Source organism: Cyphomyrmex costatus, unplaced genomic scaffold (genome assembly GCF_001594065.2).
Source record: "Cyphomyrmex costatus isolate MS0001 unplaced genomic scaffold, Ccosl1.0 scaffold13, whole genome shotgun sequence".
In the NCBI taxonomy this organism is placed as follows: domain Eukaryota; kingdom Metazoa; phylum Arthropoda; class Insecta; order Hymenoptera; family Formicidae; genus Cyphomyrmex; species Cyphomyrmex costatus.
The window spans coordinates 296,499-318,602 of record NW_017275282.1 but is presented as its reverse complement, the minus strand read 5'-3'; the positions used below and the strand labels follow the sequence as shown (position 1 = coordinate 318,602).

Sequence of the window (22,104 nt, the reverse complement as noted above, 5' to 3'; positions counted from 1 at the left end):
GTTCAATTTATGGTGATGTGCACTTATTTGCAATTTGAATCTAAATTTAGAATTATGAAAAAGAATGTAGAATCGAATATTTTTCAAACGTTAATATATATTTTAAATTATACATAAGGTAAATGTATCTGTTAATGGGCACATAATCTAATTATTGAATAAAATGACAAATATTTTTTTACATTATATACATATATAAAATTTTTCGCTTTTAATGATATGTGTAACTTTAAGTTCATTGTTTACAAAAATTTAATAAGAGATTCATTTAAAATCGTTTATTATTAAAAGCTTAATATTTAGAATTTTTATTATTTCGTTCAATAAATGAGTTATGTCCACTAATTGCTACATTTACTTTATATACGTGATGAACGCAATCGCCACCATAGCGTTTAATAGAATTAATTAACATACGAACAAAATTAATCGTTACGGCATATTCTCATCGGTATTCATTTGGTTCAAAATTAATCAAACCTGTTTCTTACGAATGATAATTTCTCATTAATATAGCGAGGAATTATAATTATCCATTATCATTTTTCTCTCTGTAAAGGGTTATAGAAGTAAATTGAACGTTTAATGAAAGCGGAAGCTTTGCTCGTATCACGATTCCTAGGAAACTGATACGCCTAAGTAGGGTCCTCCGTTTTGACCTGCAGTAAACGGAGCATGAACGTCGGTTTGATCGACGACGGTAAAACCATTACTGAAGGCGGCACCAATTTGTTATGAGAGCAACCCGATACGCACATTCGCGCGTACGCGTGAGAGGGAAGGCACTTTAACGGAGAGGACAGCGACTTCCCTGCCCAAGACAGCACATTATGAGCTCACTTGCGCGTTCCCGATCGTGATTATTTATTTGATAGATCTCTTATCAGCGCAGATTGCCTGCTTTTTTTTGCGTTTGGCAAGCGCGTACCTATATAAATGCTCCGTATAAGTGCGTATCAATAAAATACGTAAAGAAATGATGTATATGCGGTAAAAGCAGTTAACAAATATCCCCAACGTTATTGATACTTTTATTATCTACAATCTATATCCTCGATATTATACATATCTATATAATATGGCTTGATATGCTTAAATAAAAACTCTTCTTTTCTAAAAGATTAATGTTACTGTCTGTATCGTATTTTTAATAAATTACATGAAAATTTAATTTGAAAAAAATAAGGCTAGAACATAGCAGTATGTGTGACAGATAATTATAATTTAATAATAGATTTTTTAAACTGATTGACAAAAATGAAGAGATAGTTCTGAGTATGTATAGATATATTTCGTTGCAAGATTTCTCTGCATTCAAATATTATTGTAATATTTTTTATTATTTCGATATTATTGCGCGTATAATTTTATAAAAAGTGTAAACCATATACAGAGATTACTATTTTGGATAACAAATAATGAAAGATTGTAGAATTTGCTTTTGTCACACTATCTAAAGTTATTTAGTAATAATACATTTGTGCGTGGGTGACTCTCTCGCATCAAGGCCATTTTCGTAATGACGTCGGATTTCGAAGGCTGGTTTACATACTTTAGACTTTCATCGCGTTTCTCGACGCTACATTGGACTGTGGACTTGAAAAATATACCGCAATAATTTTATATCTTCATGCAGCATGATTTATGACAATAATTAATATTGGTTTGGCCAATAATGTTTCTCTGTTTTTAAGAGGCGGCGCGGTCAATATCGAATGATTAGACGTCATTTATTGAATATGGAGAACAAGAATAAGTATTTTTGGCATCGTTATGCTGTTTTATGCACTATTATTTCTTTTTTATTCTGTTTTATGATTTTCTACAGCGTTTTCTCCTTTGTGAAAATAAAACATAATGTGGTGGAAATTATATTTTTTATTTTTGTTCTTCGTATTAAAAACAACGCTAAATGTTTGCAATTTAATCAACCTTAGCAACCTTTTTTTTTTAAATACACATTGAAACATCATCTTTCACAAAATGTTTATCATAAATATGAATAAACATTTATTAATGATTATCATTCGGTGTTAACCGCTATCTTCTAGAAATAGAGGGAAATTATTGGCCAACTCAACATATATAGATACTATATTATTTTTATAAATATTATATATTCGATTTTATATGTAATTTTTTCCCAATTCGTATTTTTAACGAACGAGTAATGGAAAAAGTTTTCTTTATGTTATCTTATTATTTCAATATGAGACGATTAATTTTCGAAGTAACATTTATTTAACCATGAAATCTTCAATTTGCGAGATATCAATTAATTGATATCATTAATTGTAAATATATAAATTGAATAGATATAGCACACATAAATTGCATAGATAATTCTCCCGAGAGAATTGCAACTCTCTATAAGCGAAAGTGTATATTGTCGCGCAGTGGTACATAAAATATTTAAGTGTCTTCAGTGTCGGTATACTGTATTTATAAAATTATGTGATACGGTGTATTGAACGTTTACGAATAACACGAAAGCAAGTATCACTTTACGCGATGCGTGTTACTCAAATGATGCCATACCGCAGTGCAGCGTCGATACGCGCGATGAATTCCTATCGAAATCAGCCCTCGATTCGCCTGCCACGACGGCATCAACGCGAGAGCGTGACGACGATACATCTCTTTGGGCACGCAATAATTAATTGATCCAAAACCTTAACCGATAGCTAACTGGGTCGTGGAAAAACGCAACTCGCTGATACGAAACGAAAACGCAGACAGAGCGGTCGATTTACCAAGATAAGTTACCTCGAATAGTTTTACTTTCTCATGCAAGGAGTATCACGAAACGTAAATCATTTCGAGCGTAAAGACTTATTTAAATGAACCAATTTTTAGTATTTACCAACTTTCATTTCGTACTTCTAGGATATTTTTACATCTTAGCAATGAAAAAATGTAAATTGCTGTAAAATATTTGTATGGATGTTGTTATTAACATTTTTCTTTTTTAATAATTATTTCTTACCTTCAAATATACAATTCCATCGAAAACACTCAATACAAAAGTACTATATTAAATATATAAAATCTTTCATTTTTAGAAATGCTGTATAACGAGTTGTTTGATGTGTTTATTTAATACCTACATATTTGTTTGGTATCTACTTACTTTCTTCATAGAATTGTGATTAAATTCATCCTATCCAAAATGTTCTCTAATAAATTGAAAAAAATCAATACTATGTAATATATTATTAATAATTAGTGATTTTAATATAAAAATATCTCAAAATAATCATTTATGTAAAAAGATAAGGTGATTACTCTCGGATAAAATAATTTTTTTTTAAAATTAATTGCTTAGAACTCTTATGTTTTACGTTTCTTTTGTAAGGAGTCAGCGAAGTCCCATTCGCTTTCGCGAATTTTTATGCCGGCGATCGCGTTACAAGAGGAAAGACGTCGATATCATCGATGGCATTCCATGCGTTCACGCATATACGTTAGGTCTGCGAATAGACGAGAGCGTGCACGCGCGCGGGCATCGAAAAAAAGAGATTGGATTCCGTAGTAATTTGCATGGTGTTTGCATGGCATTAATACGAATGCACGCGCGCGGCGTGCCTTCGATCTCGCGCACCGATCGCGCTGGGCCCGGCCCGCCGCCGCTCCGTCGCCAGCAGCAGAATACGAGAGCTCGAGAATCGATCTGGAACACTCGCATGGCATTTATATACATACACTGTCGCTGCGGACCATCACTTCTTTCAAAATAGGCGTCCCGCTCACTTGAACGCATTCTCGAGTACTGGGATACGCGAGAGGCTACTATCGCTCCGCTTTTATCGGAGGAGAAAATTATACTTTCGAATTATTCGATTTCCATTTATTAATTTGTTAATTATGTTTTTATAGCGCTATACATTTCATAGTAATATGGACAGATAAAGTTGATCGTGCGTGTGCAAATATAAACTATGGAAACTATAAGTATCCAGAATTGCGTACAATTTTATTTCATTTTACAAGTTCGTTAATGACATTTATTAATGTTTGTGCTATTTACGTAAAACGTTAATCTTACTTGAGAATAATTAATAAATACGTCTTAGCAATGAATTATTAATTGAATACTTAACGTATGTGTAAGAGCTTTGTACGGGTTTCAAGGAAGTGTTACGAAAATATCTTTGACAGTCTAAAGTCAAGGGTTATGAAAGTGGACGAAGAAGGATTGGAAGAAAAAGGAAGAAAAGAGACTAAAGAGAGGCAAAAAGGAGAGAGAAAAATATTTACGCGTACCGTACGTAACGATTCGTCGAAGAGAAGCTACTTTCATGAAGCAAGGAAAGCCGTCTACCTACATTGTGCGTGGTACACGGGCTATGCCTGGATGTCACGCAGGGCAACCTTTATTATCTTTCCGTGCGACTTAAGATAATAGAGAAAAGGAATTTCCACATTTTGTAAATTTTGTTAGATATTAGTATATCTAACAAATATCTAATGATCATGTTTGATTTGAAGGTATGTCGGAATTTTAATAAATTTTTAAGATATTAGAATAAATTCCATATTCATGAAAACATTCAGAAATATCTTAAGAGGAGATTCAAAATCAGACACTCTTAGGAATTAGTCATTAGTCTAATGTCGGATGAAGATATTTGACTTTTAGATGCACGCAAGAACAGTTCATGTATCACGTGCCAGGAAACTCGTTTATTCATTTCCTTGCTTGATGTCACGAGAAAAGGTAAAAGCGGGGGAAGAGCAAAATCATGCCACCGTATGGTAAATACAAGCTAAATAAGGTACATGAATTTCCTCGCCATAAAGAGGTTACTCGACCGTCGTGTGTTGCTGGTATAATATAAACATGGACCAAATAAGGTCTCTGAATTTTCTTATAATAAAGAACTTGCTAGAAGAACCGATCATGAATGGAGTTGGGCTTTAATTGGCTCAACCTTGACGGGATATAAAACAAAGATGGAGAACCTATGTCTGGAAAGACACGTTAGCAAGATTCCAACATTTCAGAATTTGGTCTGACGATTTTGCCGGAAATATACACTGAATTTGGTTTGATGAATTTATGTTGCAATTTTACATGTTCCTGGAAATTATTCTTTTAAAAATCATTTAATATCATGTAATAAATTATGCATCAAAATATATAAATATGTGCTCGTGCAAAAATTGAAAATGAAAAATATCATTAAATTTCCAACAACACGTTGTTTAGAATAGATTTTATCTATTTTGCTTACAGATGATTGTGTTTCTCTCTTTAATCTTTTCGATATCATTGAGATATACGTATCTCGGAAAAAAATATTTAAAAAATACTATCGGCGAAAATAACAAGAAATCAAAATTTTGTTATTATGAATCATTGGAATATATTCTGGTTCTTTGTATTACTAGATTAAATTTTATATACTACGTAAAATACTAATTATTGTGATAATTTTGCCGATGTAAATGCTTTATAATTTTTGCATGCTAGGAGGAAAATGATGTCAAAAAGTAATCGTCCAGTGATCTTGTACATTGCCGTAACCGGTCATTAGCGGCGGATTGATTTCAGCGGAGGATTCTGCTAATTCCGGCTTATAGTCGAGAAGTCATCTCGGCGGTTGCGTTGGCTAAGTAATTACTCATGCCGGCGATATATCACTGGCGCACAATAAATTGTATTTTATTCAGTTTAGTCCAGCGACTCGCGAACACTCGCCCGTATGCTTGCAACGACCAACGCTCGCACGTAACACGAGGTACGTAATGTACGGCCTATAAACTGCATTCTTCCGAGAGGAGCGAGACATAAACGCGACCGCAACGGCCAGCTCTTCTCAGAATGCAACATCCCGGCGTCAAGAAACGTTGTTAACGTATCCGAATTTTTATTCGTGCGACCTCACGCGTGCTAGACGTTTTGGTGACAGGATCTGGTCAACATTTTTTAAGTCGTCACATAGTCGACCTAGAGCGATCTCACTATGTATTAAGGTCATTTCCGTTTCCTGTATTTAGTGCAGGCTGTTTGATTCTCAGCGGACGCAGCATTACACGTACGGTTATTATATGGAATAAATAGAAGATATAATCAGGCGATCACGTTTAACGGTAATTTCCAAGTACGAAAGCAGACCTCGAAGTATGATTGTAGCACAAGTGACTTTTCACTAATTTCGTCAGACATAACGAGTTAGAAAAACGCGTTATAGGATTATGTGTACATAACGTTTCGAATATCTATTATTTGAATCTATTGTAACGGTATCACCGTTGCTCAACGATGCGTCAGTTATTAATAGCACTACTTCATGATTTATGATGAGAAAGTCTCGTCTGTCGTTTCTAAATGTAGGTATTGTTTATTAATATTATTTAATTTGAGCACAACGATATCCACGGTCGACTGCATCGCTTGGCAATGGTTGTCATATGTTTCAAGACGTCTTGCTTCGCTAAGCTCTTAAATCGACGGGACGAGAAACGGTTGGCGAAAACGGCGAAAAAACGAATTTCTTCGGGGCGGACATTTCCTGAATCATCAGGGTTATCGTTCGCTGATTGTTTTCCGATCTTTGATTGTCTCGAATATCCGAGCTGTAACAGGAGACGTCCATCTCGCCAAGTCTTAGGGAAATCTGAAAACGTATCTTTCTCGAAGTGAAATCGAGATTCCGATAGAATCCGAATTTAATAAATACATCCAACTTGTAAAGTTTTAACTGTGCCTATCATATGAATTTGCGTAATTTACTTGTAAATTTATTAATTATAATTTCTATTAGAATATGTTTGATTCTAGTTATAATTAATCTAAATTCTAAATTAAATCGATCAGTATTAATATAATACAATTTAATTTAATAGAATATTGAAATATTTGAAAATTCATATCAGACTTGTGATTTTTTTTACAATAATAAGGGTGTCATTAACTAATGCCGTGAAAGCACTAATCTTGGAATCATATTGCACTTTCGTATGTACAATCTTGTGATTAAATCAATTACATATCTTAAACGTCTCAGATTACGGAAGGAAAAGTACAGTTTCTATCATAAAAAAAGGGTAACCATGAACACTCACTGACCTAGGATCTAAGACGAGTTGGTCGGCCTCCTCGGTATGAAAGTGATTGAGGGTCCACGATAAAGCTGTAAGTAGGTCAGAGTAGTGGGGCTTGGATTGATCCCCTCGAGACATCATAAATTTCATTTCATTTTTGCGTCTCGTTGAAAGTCCATCTTGCTTTGTATGTCCGGCCCTTGTTCTCCCGCGCCGAACCTACTTCTGCTGGAATCTGTATCTCATTTTGTTCGATTTTGCTTTCCTATTCATCCATCGCACTAATACTGGGTCAGTCATATTAAAAATTATCCCGTTACTGAGCTCTTCTGCGATGGCCCCTTGGGTATTAATCGCGTATCTCGATTGATGCGTTCCAATTAGAGAATTAATGCTTTAATTCGATAATAAAGACAATCAAAGTATTTATCTTTATTACTTTAAATGCTAAAAGAAATTATTATATGTTCATTTTTACGCAATAATTTTATATGTGCATGACAAAACGTATGTAGCACTGAAAAGTTAAAGTTAAAATGCTATAACAATAAGACATCTAATAACAATTAGATTCGCGATAAATAGTTTTTAGATAAATAGAAAAGCCTAATCAATTACTACCTGTTTTTCTTTAAAAATCGTCTCGTGTTACACAACAACAAATTGCTCGTCCATTACCTTAATAGTGCACGCTTGGTGGGCTAATCGTTTGTTATTATGACGTTAGGAGATTTGCCGTGTGCTTGGCGCGGCAGCCAATCAGAAATGCAATCAGCATTCGTAATTATAACGCGTAATTCGCGATACTTTCGCAACCGCAGCGGACTCGGCAAATAAATCCTTCTCCGCTCCTCTTTTATTTCCGCGCTGCGCCAGCAGCAGTGGCAGCAGTCAGAGAAGGATTCGTGTTGTGTGTTCTCGCGTTTCTCCGACAAACGTGTCCTTGTTGTCGTCACGCGGAAGATGTTCGTGTCTATTTTCTCCTTTTTCATTATCGCAATTCTAGTCTTCGTCGTCCAGCATAGGATTCTTTATTTAAGAACCGCAGGCAATTATTTATGTAACGTAAAATATAATTTTAACAACGAAGGGAATTTTAAAAAGAAGAAAACAGTGCAGAGGAAGAGGAAGTGATAGAGAGAAATAGAATTTCTGTATAGAAAAGGAATAAGTAGAAAGATAAAATAAAAATAGGATAGTTTACGAGAAAGGAATTATGTGACTGAAGTAATCAAGATTTCAACTTTTATCTCAGTTCTTTCCAACAGTTATCTGAAAATTCTAAAACTTTTATATTTCTGCATTTCTACATGGAAAGAATAATATATAGTAGTTATGGTACAATACAATATTTTAAAGACTTTTGCCATTTTATGCACTTCAGTCAAATTAATCAATCTTATTTTATATTTTATTGTAGTTTTATTAGTGAATTTACATAAGAGAGAGATTCACATAAAATTCTTCGAAATACAATGTTGTCTCATGACTACCACATATTCAGGGTAAATTTTAAGAAAAAATTCTTTCCACGTGATCAAATGATCATATAGGATGCTTAAACTGATTGTTAAATTGTTGAAAAAAATTTTGTGTGCAGCTTATCATACTTCAGTTTCCTATATAATTATATCAATGGTTCAGTAAAATTATTTTCAGATCTGTATCTATCTATATTTTAATAGATACTTCAACGTTAAGTTTGCAAAATCATTCTTTCCGCGTGTGATTTGAAAATAAAAGTGTTCAGATTTTTCAAATACCGCGAATTCAAAGCTGCTCCAGCTTGAAGATCATTCTCGTAATGCCTTCCGCCAGTTACTTGTTCCGTATGTACTCTACGCGTTCCGATACGTGCTAATTTCACGCTTCGGAGAGCCCCTAGGTCTCCGCCTCCGTCACCCTACGATTTCTTCTTACTTTCTTCGCACCGCGGCCGGCAAACATGTTATACCTATTTACCGCCCATTCATTCTATTCCGCGACCGATTCCGCGCGCGATGCATTATTTCATTTATACTGTTCTCGCGCCTTTCGCAATCCACACCGTCTCAATCGAGTGGTCGCGCCAACTTGTCGGAGGATAGATCGCGGTATCACGCTGTTCATCGGGATTCGCACTTTCCCAACTCTTTTTCGAAATACAGAACGAGGTGCGCGGCGGAGATGTTGCACGCACGTCGCTTTATAAATCTTGCGTCCTGTGTTGATTTACCGTTGCACCATTATTCGCTATCGTAAATAGTACCGTGTTTGTGTATGTGTTTTGTTTGTAAACCCGTTGTTACGATAATATTTTCTTTGATAAGTTACTATTTCTTTCATAATGTTGCGAATATTGTTGCTACACATCGTGGTCACGTGGACATTTTTTATGATTTCTCCATTGATGATTAAAGAATGTTAAGAAAGGAGAATTCGTTTTCCCGTGATTGTGTTCTGTAACTATATTCTGTTTATATATTTTATATTTAATACATTATGAAATAATATTTACAGGAAAAGGAAATCTATGTTGCAAAGACATTTAAACAAATAGATAATCGCCGAAAGATCTAAACAGATACTTATATGTATGCTCTTGAGAAACTTATGCATATTAAATTAATTTTAGATGTGAAAGCGAATAGATTGACATCTTTTTAAAATTTTTTGTAATAACTAGTTGAATTTTTATATAATTTACGTTTTAAATTTATATTATTTTGCATTATAAAATAATATTTAAACTAGAAAAGAAAAGATCTGTGATAAAATGTAATTCAAACAAATTGACAGCAATCGAAGATTTAAACAGAGATACTTGTATGATTTTAAAAAACTTAAATATATACGAAATTAATTTTATGTCAAGGAAGATATATGTATAATTTATAAGGTAAATGTACCAGTTAGTGGACACATGAACCAATTTTGTTGGACAAAGTGATACAACATTTCAAATGTAAAGTTTGTAGTGGTATATTCTAAATTAATTCGTTATTAAATTTTTATAAACAACAAATTTATTTAGAGTCGTACATATTAAAAGTTTAACATTTAAAATTTTGTACCACTTCGTTCAACGAATTGGGTCATGTTTATTAACTGTGCACTAACTGGTACATTTTCCCTATTAACGCATTATAAAATAACATTATAAAATGACATTTAAACGAGTAAAAAAATCTATGAAGAAATTTGATTTAAACAAATTGATAACTGTTACGTGAAGAGATCTAAATAGATATCTGTATGATTTTGACACGTTCACTATCACGATCTGGTTGAAAAAACCGATCCCACAAGATTTTCTTACAACACTTTTACACAGCGTTCAGAACTATATATATATATATATATATATATATATATATGTATATCACATTGGACTCTCGAAAGAAACCAGCGAATCACACATATGTGACGTGTGGCAGCGAACGTGTTAAGCAACTTATGCATATGAAATTAATTTTACATGTCAAGGAAGATAAATCGTTGATATCTCGTTTTCCAAATTTCCTTCGCAACGTCGACCGGAGTTACGCATCGTTGCGGAGATCATCAGTGCATCGACTAGCAACGGATGATGCTGTGCCGCAATATCTCCGCCGTTGGAAGCACCGAAGCGCGACTCGAGCGAGATAAATCTGCGGCGATCCGTAGTTGCGATGAGAGAGAGAGAGGAGGGCCGCTTTCGTGTCGTTCGATGTACGCGTGCCGATCGCGGTAATTTTACGCTTCACGTCACCAAACTTCGCCCCCGGGATCGCTTTCTCGCCCTGCGATATCCCTTCTCGCAGAAGGTGATCCGTTACCGGTACTCGACGTACCTGTCGAGAGCGGTCATCTGTCCGCGCGTTGTCGTCTCATCGGCCTTTTCCATCCGTTGCCACTCTCGCGTCGATCTCGCGCTCCGTTCCGTGCGCGGCGTCGATAACCGTTCCTCTCGAGAACCGTTATCGGCTCGACCTAACCATCACCTATTGCGATCATTCGACATCACTGGTATTTGTGAAAACAAAGATCCAAGACATAGTAATGTATTTCGGTGATTCGTGACAGAGATAAATGGTGGACCATGCGCGACGAACTCAATGGCTCTTGAGAAAAAAGTCTCTTCTCAGTCTTGAATAATTCTTTATTTGATAGTCAGTTAATCATTGGACTCTCTGTCACTCAGACAGAACTGAACATGATCCATGGGAAAGTTAACATTCTCGATTTTCATATTGACTTTTATTTTCTCAATTTGCTCTGCTTTGTTACTGATGCTTTTATTCAACTTCTTTTTTTTTATGAATTAAGGCGATTTTTTCTATGCACTTATATAATATATCATTCTATGGACGACATTTGTAGTCCGTTCTTATTTTAAGAAAGTGCCAATGGCTCACTATTGGTTCATATCATTTTAAGATTTTACTTAAGATCAGTCGCAGCGAATACATACATTTTTGCTTTAAAGTATGTGGCATTATTAGTCAAATAAAAAACAGAGTGATTACTTTCTGTTACTATTCATTTAAATTATAATTGATGATTTAAATACTTTGACAATTAAAATAAATATCTAATAGTAAGAGGTTATTTATTAAAAAATCATAAAATATGTTGTTAAAATATAGTGACTATTAAATTTTATCGATAGAAAATATTACGATTTCACATTCGTTCTACTGTCACGATTACCTCGATTTAGTTATTGTAGATATGTTTAATAACATTATATATAATCATGTATATTTTCTATACTGGCTAAAAAATAAACTGTAAAAAGAGGACTGCTAAATCATAGTTTAAAATCATAATATTTCTTTCTTTAAAATATATTTTTTGATTTATCAGATTTAATTGTATAAAGATTTGAAATTACTTTTTAAAAAAAGGAAAAAATTTTATACCGTGGCTGATTTATTCTTTAATTTGCTTTCGTAACATTTCTTACTTATATTTCTTTGCTCTCGAATTATTTAATATATGAGTTGTTCTTCAGGTAAACGTTAAGACTACATTTAGACGCGGAGGACAAACAATCTATGCAATCTATTGTATATTAATAAATAAATTTATTACAAAGAGAATTTTCTGTAAGGGAATGATTTATATCACAGTTTAGAGTTACGACAAATTTAAATTCATGTTTAATATTTCTGGCAGCTATATATTATGGCAATTCTTTACCGTACACATTTATCGTATCTACATAGGCATCCAACACTGCGAATGCACGGCGCGACATTGCTTAAATAAAAAATCATTGTACGCCGCGACGCTGCATGACGATGAGTTTTAGTCGGTACGGTTTAACAGTACTCGGAGTATGCGTTCACGTTGTCCTTCGAGAGGTGTGTTAACCTACATTAACGGCATGCCGCATGTCGCGCGTTCTCTTCCGGAAGATGACTTGCGCGGAGACTACGGTCGGACTTTTGTAATCCGTGAATCTTGCTCGTGGAAAGTGGCGAAGGACAAAATCATTTTCTTTGATCTCTCCTGTAATTACCATAAATTCTACATGCGGAGTACTGCTTTAGCAATATAAATTTTTGCTACTTTTGTGGACGCGTAATTAAATAATGAATGGTTGTGAATTGTTATGGATTTCAAATTTTCTTCTGAAAAGTTCAAAGAAATTTAATATTAAATTAAACATTTTAATAATTATTCTTAAATTAAAGCCGTTGATAATTATAAACATTTTTTTTCCGCTAAAATGTTAATTACATTATTTTAGTTATTATGTAAGTAAAGATAAGAGGGTAATGAGAAAGATGCAACAACATAGTAATACATCTTTTAACCATGGACTATGATTTTCTATTTCAACTTCAACATAAATGATAAACGATGTTTCTTTCGCGATATTTTACGTTGGGGCACATTTATTGCATATAAGCTGGCATCATCAGATGAAAGGTTGACACGTTTTTATCCCTCTATAATTTGCGCCGATGATTACTCCGCTAGAGAATATAATTAGTGTGCACATCACAAGGCTAAAAAACGATCGTACGACGTGGGCAACCAAAGCAATGTCTACAATAAAAATCCATGTCCATGTGAATTTTTATATTCACGACGGAAGAAAATTTCTATCGTTATGTAAATAATGCCGCGATTTTTTTTATAGTTCTAGGACATCTGACTTCACATCTTCTCTCTCGTCGTTATTATCAAGATAAATTATGTTATAATGATCTTTAAAATTATACAGTAAATTTTATCGATTTGTTTGCACGCTTTTCGCTTTCCATCTTCGAGAATCGGCATAGCTCTGCCTATTATCGCTTCCAGATTGCGTTGATGCGTCAAAAATTCGATCGCTATTCAAGAATCTGAAAGAAAAACATCTCATTACATAAACTCGTAAGATTTCGCACGATGTTGATTTGTTCAGCGTTTCGGCTAGACCCGCGTGCCGCTGATTACTGTACGGTAACGACATAATTGTCCGTTATGCGCGATTTCCTCGACTATTACTTTTCACCACGGCGATTTATCGGCGATGTACAACGAGCTGTGCACACCGTGCGAATACACGTGCCTCGACTCGCGGCTTACATGGCCAAGGAAATGCGCGGTCTTTCGGTTTTATGGTGGATTACATCACCATCATCACCGTCCTGTCGCTGATTACTTGTGACGCATGATCGCAACGTCATTACCGAACACGTACAGGATGTTACACTATCATTTCTATCTCTTCTTGATGATAAACCTTTCGAGGAATTTAGATGCAATTTATTTCTCGAAAGTTAATAATAATTTCCTGGAGCTCTTTCTAATTTCCGAATAAATGTTTTGTCAATTAATCATAAAATTAAATCAATCAAGCTCTAATTAGTTTCTCTGATTGCTGGTGTTATGCAATTTCATTAGAATGGCGCTGTAAAATTTATTTTGATGACAAAAGACTAATTCTGCACTAAGAGATAAGTATTTATGATTGCAGTAGTATAGTAAAATAATTATTAGTTTTGTTTTTATAGTTATTACTGCTATAATGTTATAGTAATAATTATTTATAGTTCCATATATTAAAAAATATATAATTTGCACCGAAAGTAATTTATAGTCATTTTAGATGTGAATTATATATTTTTTAAATATATAAAACTATAAATATATAATTACTATATTCAGCAATAATAATTATAAAAATGAAGCTTCTAATCATTATTATTTTATCATGCAATTAAATATTAAATACTTTTCTTTCAGTGTGATTTCTTTACAGTACAATACTTATCATATACACACACAGTATAACATTTATCGTTAATGAGAAAAGCGATACTTTTAACTTCTAATTTTGTCATCATAGTGTATACTGTATTTGTCGAACCGCTATTTTCATTTAGTTTGAATGTCAGGAATAGCGTGATTCGGATCAGTTTTGCTCTGCAATTCGTAATTGTGGGTTACAAGCTGGTTTATTTTTCGTAGACGAGGGGGGACACGACAGATGGAAAGTATCGACAGCGATTTCGAAGCCTTGATGATAGCCCGATATTATTTAGTTCGTTTTGCAACGGCGAGTCCCTTCGGCTATTTCTTGTTGCCTCGGCGTTAGATCTTAGATGTACCGTATCATTATGAAAGCGAATGGCCGATCATTGTCTTTCGGCGAGTCGCGCACTCCCAGTTATGGAGTCGGCACTGCTTCTCTTTGTTCATTTTCAGTTTTGCAATTCATGAAACGCGATTCGTGCAACTTGAGTAATACGGTCATTTATGTTCACGTGTGGGAAACGTATTGCATGTTTAGTAAATATTAGAAATACAATATAAAAAGGAAAATATTAGAAATGAAAGGGAATTCACTAAAAAAAACATCTAATTACATGTCTTCGGCGTTCACCATGGAAAGAACGATGTTGCTGAAATATTTAGAAAGTTATCCAGATATCGATTTGAAAATAATTTTGCTGAGGATCATCAAAATGATGTGGGAAACTCAGATATGATATGCAATGCTGCAAAAAATGTTGATATTTTAGCAATTAGCTTAAACGTTCTACATAATTATTTTGATAGTTCAATATAACTATTTTTATCTACATCTAGCTAAATTTTTAGATATTTTAGCGAAATTTAAATACTAAACGTTATTTCTGTACATATACTTCAAATTTTACATATATAACTAAAATTGTCATATCAGTTATATTGTTTAATAAATCGATGTCAAATTACGATCTCACACAATCTCGCGTTCCTTCTGAATTTAATAAGTAAACTTGCGGTTTCTTTTCCGCGATGTGTGTCGCATAAGTATATCTTCGATAGTTTTTTTTTTTTACACCTGTTTATTACCCGGCGTGTGTTTATTCATACATCACGTGCAGCTGATGGTGCATCGACGAATAAGAATCCTGGGAATGCATTCCACGGTCGTAATGCGTCGGCTCGGTCGGTGGCTCCGTTGCAGACATCTTTATTTGAACTCCGTGCGTACGAATGCAGTTCGTGCAGGGCCGCACTCGTGGGGAAACAACGGGTTCCACGAACTGTAGCGAATTTCACAAATCAGAGCCGTAACGTAAATTAAAAAACACTTTGTGATTAATGCAGATGTGTATGGACCAAAAATTTGCGATGCTATAGTACGACTTTAACTACCGTAGAAATCGGTATCTTCTTACATTCTATATTTTTGTTTAATTAAGAATTTAAAGATATAAAAATTAAACAAAAATAACTTCCAGAATTTTGTCGTGTGAATTGTATTTACCATTAAATATGCAGCATTACGAATATTATGACAATTCATTGTTAGATGTTTGAAGTCGCGATTGTGTCTTTCCTCACAAACAGTTATCTGCTCCATTTATTTGATAGTCTTTCGCTCTGTTAATTAAATGCTACCAAGTCGCTCATACATTACGTTCCCTCGTTTGTGGAATTAATTTGTGGAGCTCGTTTGCATCAACTGTTAGTCACAGACCGTTGAGCAGTTCATACTCTTATTTACAATTTTCCCTCGTCCAACAATGATATATAATGAATTCACAATCCAGTAAGATTCACGTGATTCATTTTTTTTAACTTCTTATATTTTAAACGATTCAAAGTATAGATTCAATTTATTTTAGGTATCTTTAATGTGGATGTACTGGTTTCCATATATGAAGAATATAATTAGTTAATACATTATTTACAAATTCCTTATTATTTCACTGATAAGTTAATCCTTTTTTATACATTTGACTTTTGAACAGATCGTAAATAAGAATTTCAACGTTGGTTGTAAAAATACAGGTTTTGCTTCAAAGTCAAGAAAAAGAACATTTTTTTAAAAAACGTAGGTTTGTAGGTAAAATTGTGTTTTTCTTTTGTAAAAGTATTAAATTTGATAAGAAAGTTTTTATTGCGCTACAAACTAATTTTAAGAAACATAACATGTTAAAAAGTCATTAGTACAAATTTCAAATTTTAAAATGGTTTCTTTATTTTTATATCTACGATAATTCTTCATTGAATTTCGGAAAAAAAATTGCTGAAAATTACAATTTGAGCATTTTGAAAGGCTTTCCTATTTTTTGTTGAGTAATATATTTGTATATAATAGGTATCTATATATGTAAGTTTTTTTTTATAAATACTAATATAATTTATTTTCACTTATTAGATAATACATTATATAACTATAATATCGCGTTTGCATTTTTATTTTATTTTCAAAAATTTTTAATTTTTAACCACAAATAATGTAATTGTGTGTTGTTTTTAAAAAAATTATTATGTTCCTATTTAAATATTTATATAAATTTTACATTTATGCATTTACCTATGTATTGTTGATATGGAAAAACAACATTAAAGTATTATTACATCTATCGTTAGAATTAGATTTGTATCTATGAAATAAAATGATAAAAATTAAAAATATATATTTGTAATTTAAGAGCAAAGTGAGTTAAAAAGTACTTACGTGTATTGCTGGGACTGAATAAATTTACCGAATGACGAAATATTGAACGAAATGTCGCGTCATGCAGAATATTGGCGGTTTGACGGAAATGTAATGGCTGCATGCAGAAAATAAATGTCAACGAATGTTATATGGGTGCTTAGCCAAGCATAGACTTAGCGAGATATTTTCGTCTGTATACTCAATGTATGTAACCCGTAACTCCATTGAATTAACATTTCCTGGACGCTTTCTAGGTCCGACCGAATATCTCGTCTGGCGCGACGAAAATTGTGCAATCGTGATCTCCTAGCGAGAGAAATTGCACGGTACTATTGTCAGGTGCCGTAATTTATCGTATAGTGATTATGTAAGGAAATTCTGTTTTGCTACCGTTAAACCCGATCTCATCATTTCGTCGTTGAAACGTAGGCTATAAAGATTTCAATCAGCATCGTACTTATAGATTAGAACCTCTTCATGAAACGCAAGTACAGTTAAACATGGCATAAAATGAGCATAAAAGAAGATTCATTTTACACTTTGAGACGATATTTCCTATCGATTATAAAGAAATATAAAGGAATATAAAGAAAATAATATAATATAATAAGCTAAAAGATATAAAGAAACTAATACAAATAGTTATATAAAGCTGCATATTAAAATATTATAAAACAGCAGTATACATTTTATATTCTCAAAAAGTTTATCTGAATGTCGTCAGTTTACATTGGAAATTTTTCATTAAAAGTTTATATAAATATAAGCTGTGTTTTATTTCTGTCATAAGAGATGCGACAGTATCCAATTGTAAGATGATTATCAGCCCGGCCTTAAAGGAGAATGTTTTCACTATCGGTTACAGATTCGTCACGACTTGAGGATGCAAGATTGCGCGAAGGACAGAGGGGCGCGGACTGCTGGTGCTGCGAAGACACTGAGGTCTGCGACCATCGCGGGAAATGACCATGACGAGCGTGGCTGTCGCCCCGGGTAGCCTTGGCGCACCTCCAGCTATGCTCACCCCTAAGATGTATCATCTGCAACAGGGTCTGAGCCCGTCCGGCTCGCCCACCTCCAGCAAGGTAAATCCCGAAATCTATCCACTTGAGAATCCGAGATCGCTCGATGTCTGATTCACGGAGTCGCTCGATGCGCGAGAGAGCGTGTCTGATGCGAGACGCTCTTACACGGCAGCGTTTTACGTAACGGGACACAACCGAGGTTGGAATCGTGGAACCTCATCCGCGGTTGGTCATTAGATACAGCCATTGTGGTAAGTTGTGGCGGATTGTTAAGGAGAGCTTTCTTCTCTGGCATCGCATTTCTCCATGTAGTCTAATTATTACTTGCGGTGAGTCTGACTGACTCTCTTCTTACGTCCTCGGACGAAGGAAAGGCCATCGATAGCCTCATTTTTTTTTCAAAACGTTTTGCGTAGGGCAAAAACGCTTTTACATAACGAGAGTAAGGTATATAATTTGTTAGATCCAGAACACTTGTATTTGGAGGGAAAGTCAATATCATGGCGTGTTAGAGTTTTTGTTTACAAAAAATAAATTGACCATCTTACAGATGTTTACAACAAGAGAAAGAGCGACGCATGAACCGTACTGGCGTGTCAAAATAGGGAAAGTGCACGAGGATAGGTTAATTACTGGATATAAGCCGCTTGCATAACGCGAGGATGAATGAACGTGACGTGGTTGCCTATCTCTTGGATCGCGAATTTGTTTTGGTATCTTAGCTCTCCTTTTGCCTTTATCCTTTCCATTTCGTTCCGCATACCGCGTTACTCTTGAGCAACATTAACGTTGATAGACGTCAGCGTAGATAATAATTCAATCCGACACATGTCATCTCCATTGTTTTCTTTTCATTATGTTGTAAAGTGAGGAAAATTTCATTAAATATAAAGTGAAAATTGCATTGCTTATATTGGATGATTGTTCTATTCATAATTCACATCGAAAGATGCAAGTAATATTGATTTTTATAAAGCTTATAAAAACATAGGAAGATTGTAAAGGAAAAGATCTTTTCTTCCGTTGTACATTTTCTTTTACTTACGTAATTGTGGTGGTAGCTATCACAAATTTCTCCGTCACATGCACGTACATACAATTGTGTTGATGTTTTATTCAACGTGTTTGTAAAGCTTGTCAGTGAAGTGGAACTTAAAGGCAGAAATAAACATATCTTAGAGCAGTCCGGATCTGTTGCAATAAGCAATATTATGATGTACGTTACGCTCGCTGATCGTAAGTACCCTTCATAACGATGTGACACTTTATTGGATGCTTAATTGCTATCATCGTACATCGATAAACAATTTAATGCTTCGATTGCCACGCTACGATTTTTACTATCAATCGAAAATTGAATCGCTTGAAAAGCATGAATTGACGTTCGCATTTTACGACACTCGGGAATTGCACGCGAAGTGCCGCTTAACACTTGCCTCGATAGACAGTCCTCTGGACCATTACTGACGGTTGAAAAACTTACAGCTTGGGTTTGCGGTTTGAATTTCTCTCTATATTCCTGCTTACGTTGTAGATTGTAGAAGATATACTCGAATAAAATTTACGGTAGAATTTGTTTCATTGTGTCGTTTATTTTATTTTCAGTAAAAAAAAGTATTAAATCTTTCTTTGAATCTCGAATGTTTAATAACAAAATTATAATCAAATATCAGGTTTATCAAAAAAGTATTAATTATTTGCAATCACATATTAAAATATCAGATTATTTTCTAATTACATGTGTGTGTCCGCTTGCCTTCCTCTTCACTTTAATATAAAAAAGTATAAACAATTGTTATAAAATACATCGAACAGTTTCTGTAATTATGTTTTTACTTTTACTTCTTATCTTTATTATGGAGGATATATATTTTCCATTTTATAATGCTTGTCGCTGATTTTAAAACGATGCACAATTTCAACTACATATATGTATATACATATATAAAATTGAAATTGATATAGTATATATGTATATATATATATATACAAATATACCTATATCTCGTGAAATTTATATCACGAAAGAGGAAAGTTAGCGAACCCAAAAAGGGAAACTTGGCGCGGTATAAAACCAGAAATCCTGAAACAGAAAACGTTCCACGAAGGACAACTATCACAGTGACATAAGGGCTCATAAAGCTGTGGTTACGTGCTTCAGTTCTGTCGCTTGAACAATGGCTCGACTGGTTTTATCTTAAAACCAGTCGTCGCCGATTATGATATCGAATACTTTGTATTCACATCGTCTTGGCGATATGTTATCTTTCCCGGATCTGCTTTTCTTAGTTCGAATCGAGTGTCAGTCGATATAGTCGCGATAAAGTGTTGAGTTGATACTAATCGCGAATTGCATTCTCCGCAAATTACATAATTATAGTCTACATATATTATACTTTTTAATAAACAATTTAATGTACGATTCCTTTTTTACCGAGCGTATTATTACGTAATCATATTGCAATTGCAACAATAAAAGTATACCTCTTCAAATAAAATATTTTTAATAATGTGACTGTGATATTGATTAACAAATTGATGATTTATGCTTGGAATCACAGAAATTATTATAAATTCAAGTTCTTTAAGTATACATTGTACTATATAAATGTATCCAATAATTACGAAATATTGTGTGTTAAACAGTTTATAACAAAAAATATGTAGTTTTCAAGTAATTCTCCACGATCTCGAAGTAAACGAAAAATTACATAGACTATTATATTTATTCGCATTGATTTATAGCGGCGCGTTTGTAAGTAATGCAAGAGGATTTATAAGTATCATTACTTGGCACTTGTAAGTATCATTACCTTCTACCGCATCGACAAGTGTTACGAATGGGGATAAATTTGCGCAATTCCGCTAGTAATCCCGCACGCTTATGTGGCAAAAGGCCGGCCGTTCGCCGCGGAGAGTGATATCTCTCGCGAATTGAACATATGCGAAGGCAAGAGGAACAAACTTTACGATCGTTTGCGTATAAATCACTGCTTTCATTACACATACGTGCGCTATAATTATGTACCGCACGCATCATCTAAACGCCTCGTTTACAACGAGAGATTGCCTAAAAATAAATTTCCGGACTTTAAATAAATAGCTACGAAAACATGTAGCTGACGACATTGCGCTGATGTAATTTATGTTCAATTTAGATTGCTACCATAATAAAAATTTTCTTAATATATTACACGAAGGTTCACACCGAATAACGTGAGATCTAATTGGATAATCGAGATCGTAGAGAATGACTTGAAAATTGTGTACGAGGCGATAATAAGATATATTAATGCATACGGATAGAATGTTATTTTTTTATAAAACAGCTATATAATATTTCTTCTCTTCTTCGTTAAAGAACTAACGAGAAGTATCATCGTCGTAAATTTAACGTTAAGTGGGACGAGCCTCATTTCGTCTTTACATCACGCGCGGACTTTGTATTGGAAAAATAATGAGCATACTATTGAAAATAGACAGCAATGATTACCTCAATTTGATAGTCATATTTTATGTAAATGTGAAAATACGGAACCGATGACAACAGAATGCGTTTTAAGAGCGTCGATTCATTAAATTATATATACGTTTCTTTTTTCACTCGGTAACCACTTGCTTGTTAGCCATTAATTCTGTAATTCAGGATTTGGCGATTCTGTTATGCTGCGTGACCGGTAATAGTTTATATAACTATTCGAGCATAGAGAGAGAGAGAGAGAGAGAGAGAGAGAGAGAGAGAGAGAGAGAGAGAGAGAGAGAGAACATGGATTTCTCACAGGCGCGTGACTTTCCATGCTCCTTCGACCGTTCTTGCGTGCTAGAGTAACTAGTTAGTATTTGGCCCACATCGAGAAACTTTCAAGACTTTATTCCCCCGTAATTTCTTGCCTTCGATCGTGACTTTATTTGTCTCAGGCCGTAGAACAATATACATTTTCTTGATATTTAAAAGACGATAAAAATTACAAGAGACTTGTCTCCGTTTGAACATGGCCGGAGACGCTACCGCGTCTCCTGATATATATAGATATATATTTCATATGTTCTTTTCTTTATATATATTTTTAGCGAAATTCTAATCTTCCATATTTTATGTACATTTTTATACACATTAATTAATTTTAATTTAAT

General features: G+C 34.0%; 1 protein-coding gene across 1 annotated transcript in view; it reads left to right on the top strand.

The window, feature by feature from the left end:
* The window catches only part of RhoGEF64C (Rho guanine nucleotide exchange factor at 64C), a 73,280-nt gene that overhangs the window by 20,701 nt on the left and 30,475 nt on the right, over positions 1–22,104 (top strand). Inside the window, exon 2 of the mRNA XM_018550790.1 lies at positions 17,811–18,030. Within this exon, the coding sequence (XP_018406292.1) occupies positions 17,908–18,030 (123 nt within the window). The 5' untranslated portion in view covers positions 17,811–17,907. The remainder of the gene's footprint in view (positions 1–17,810; positions 18,031–22,104) is intronic.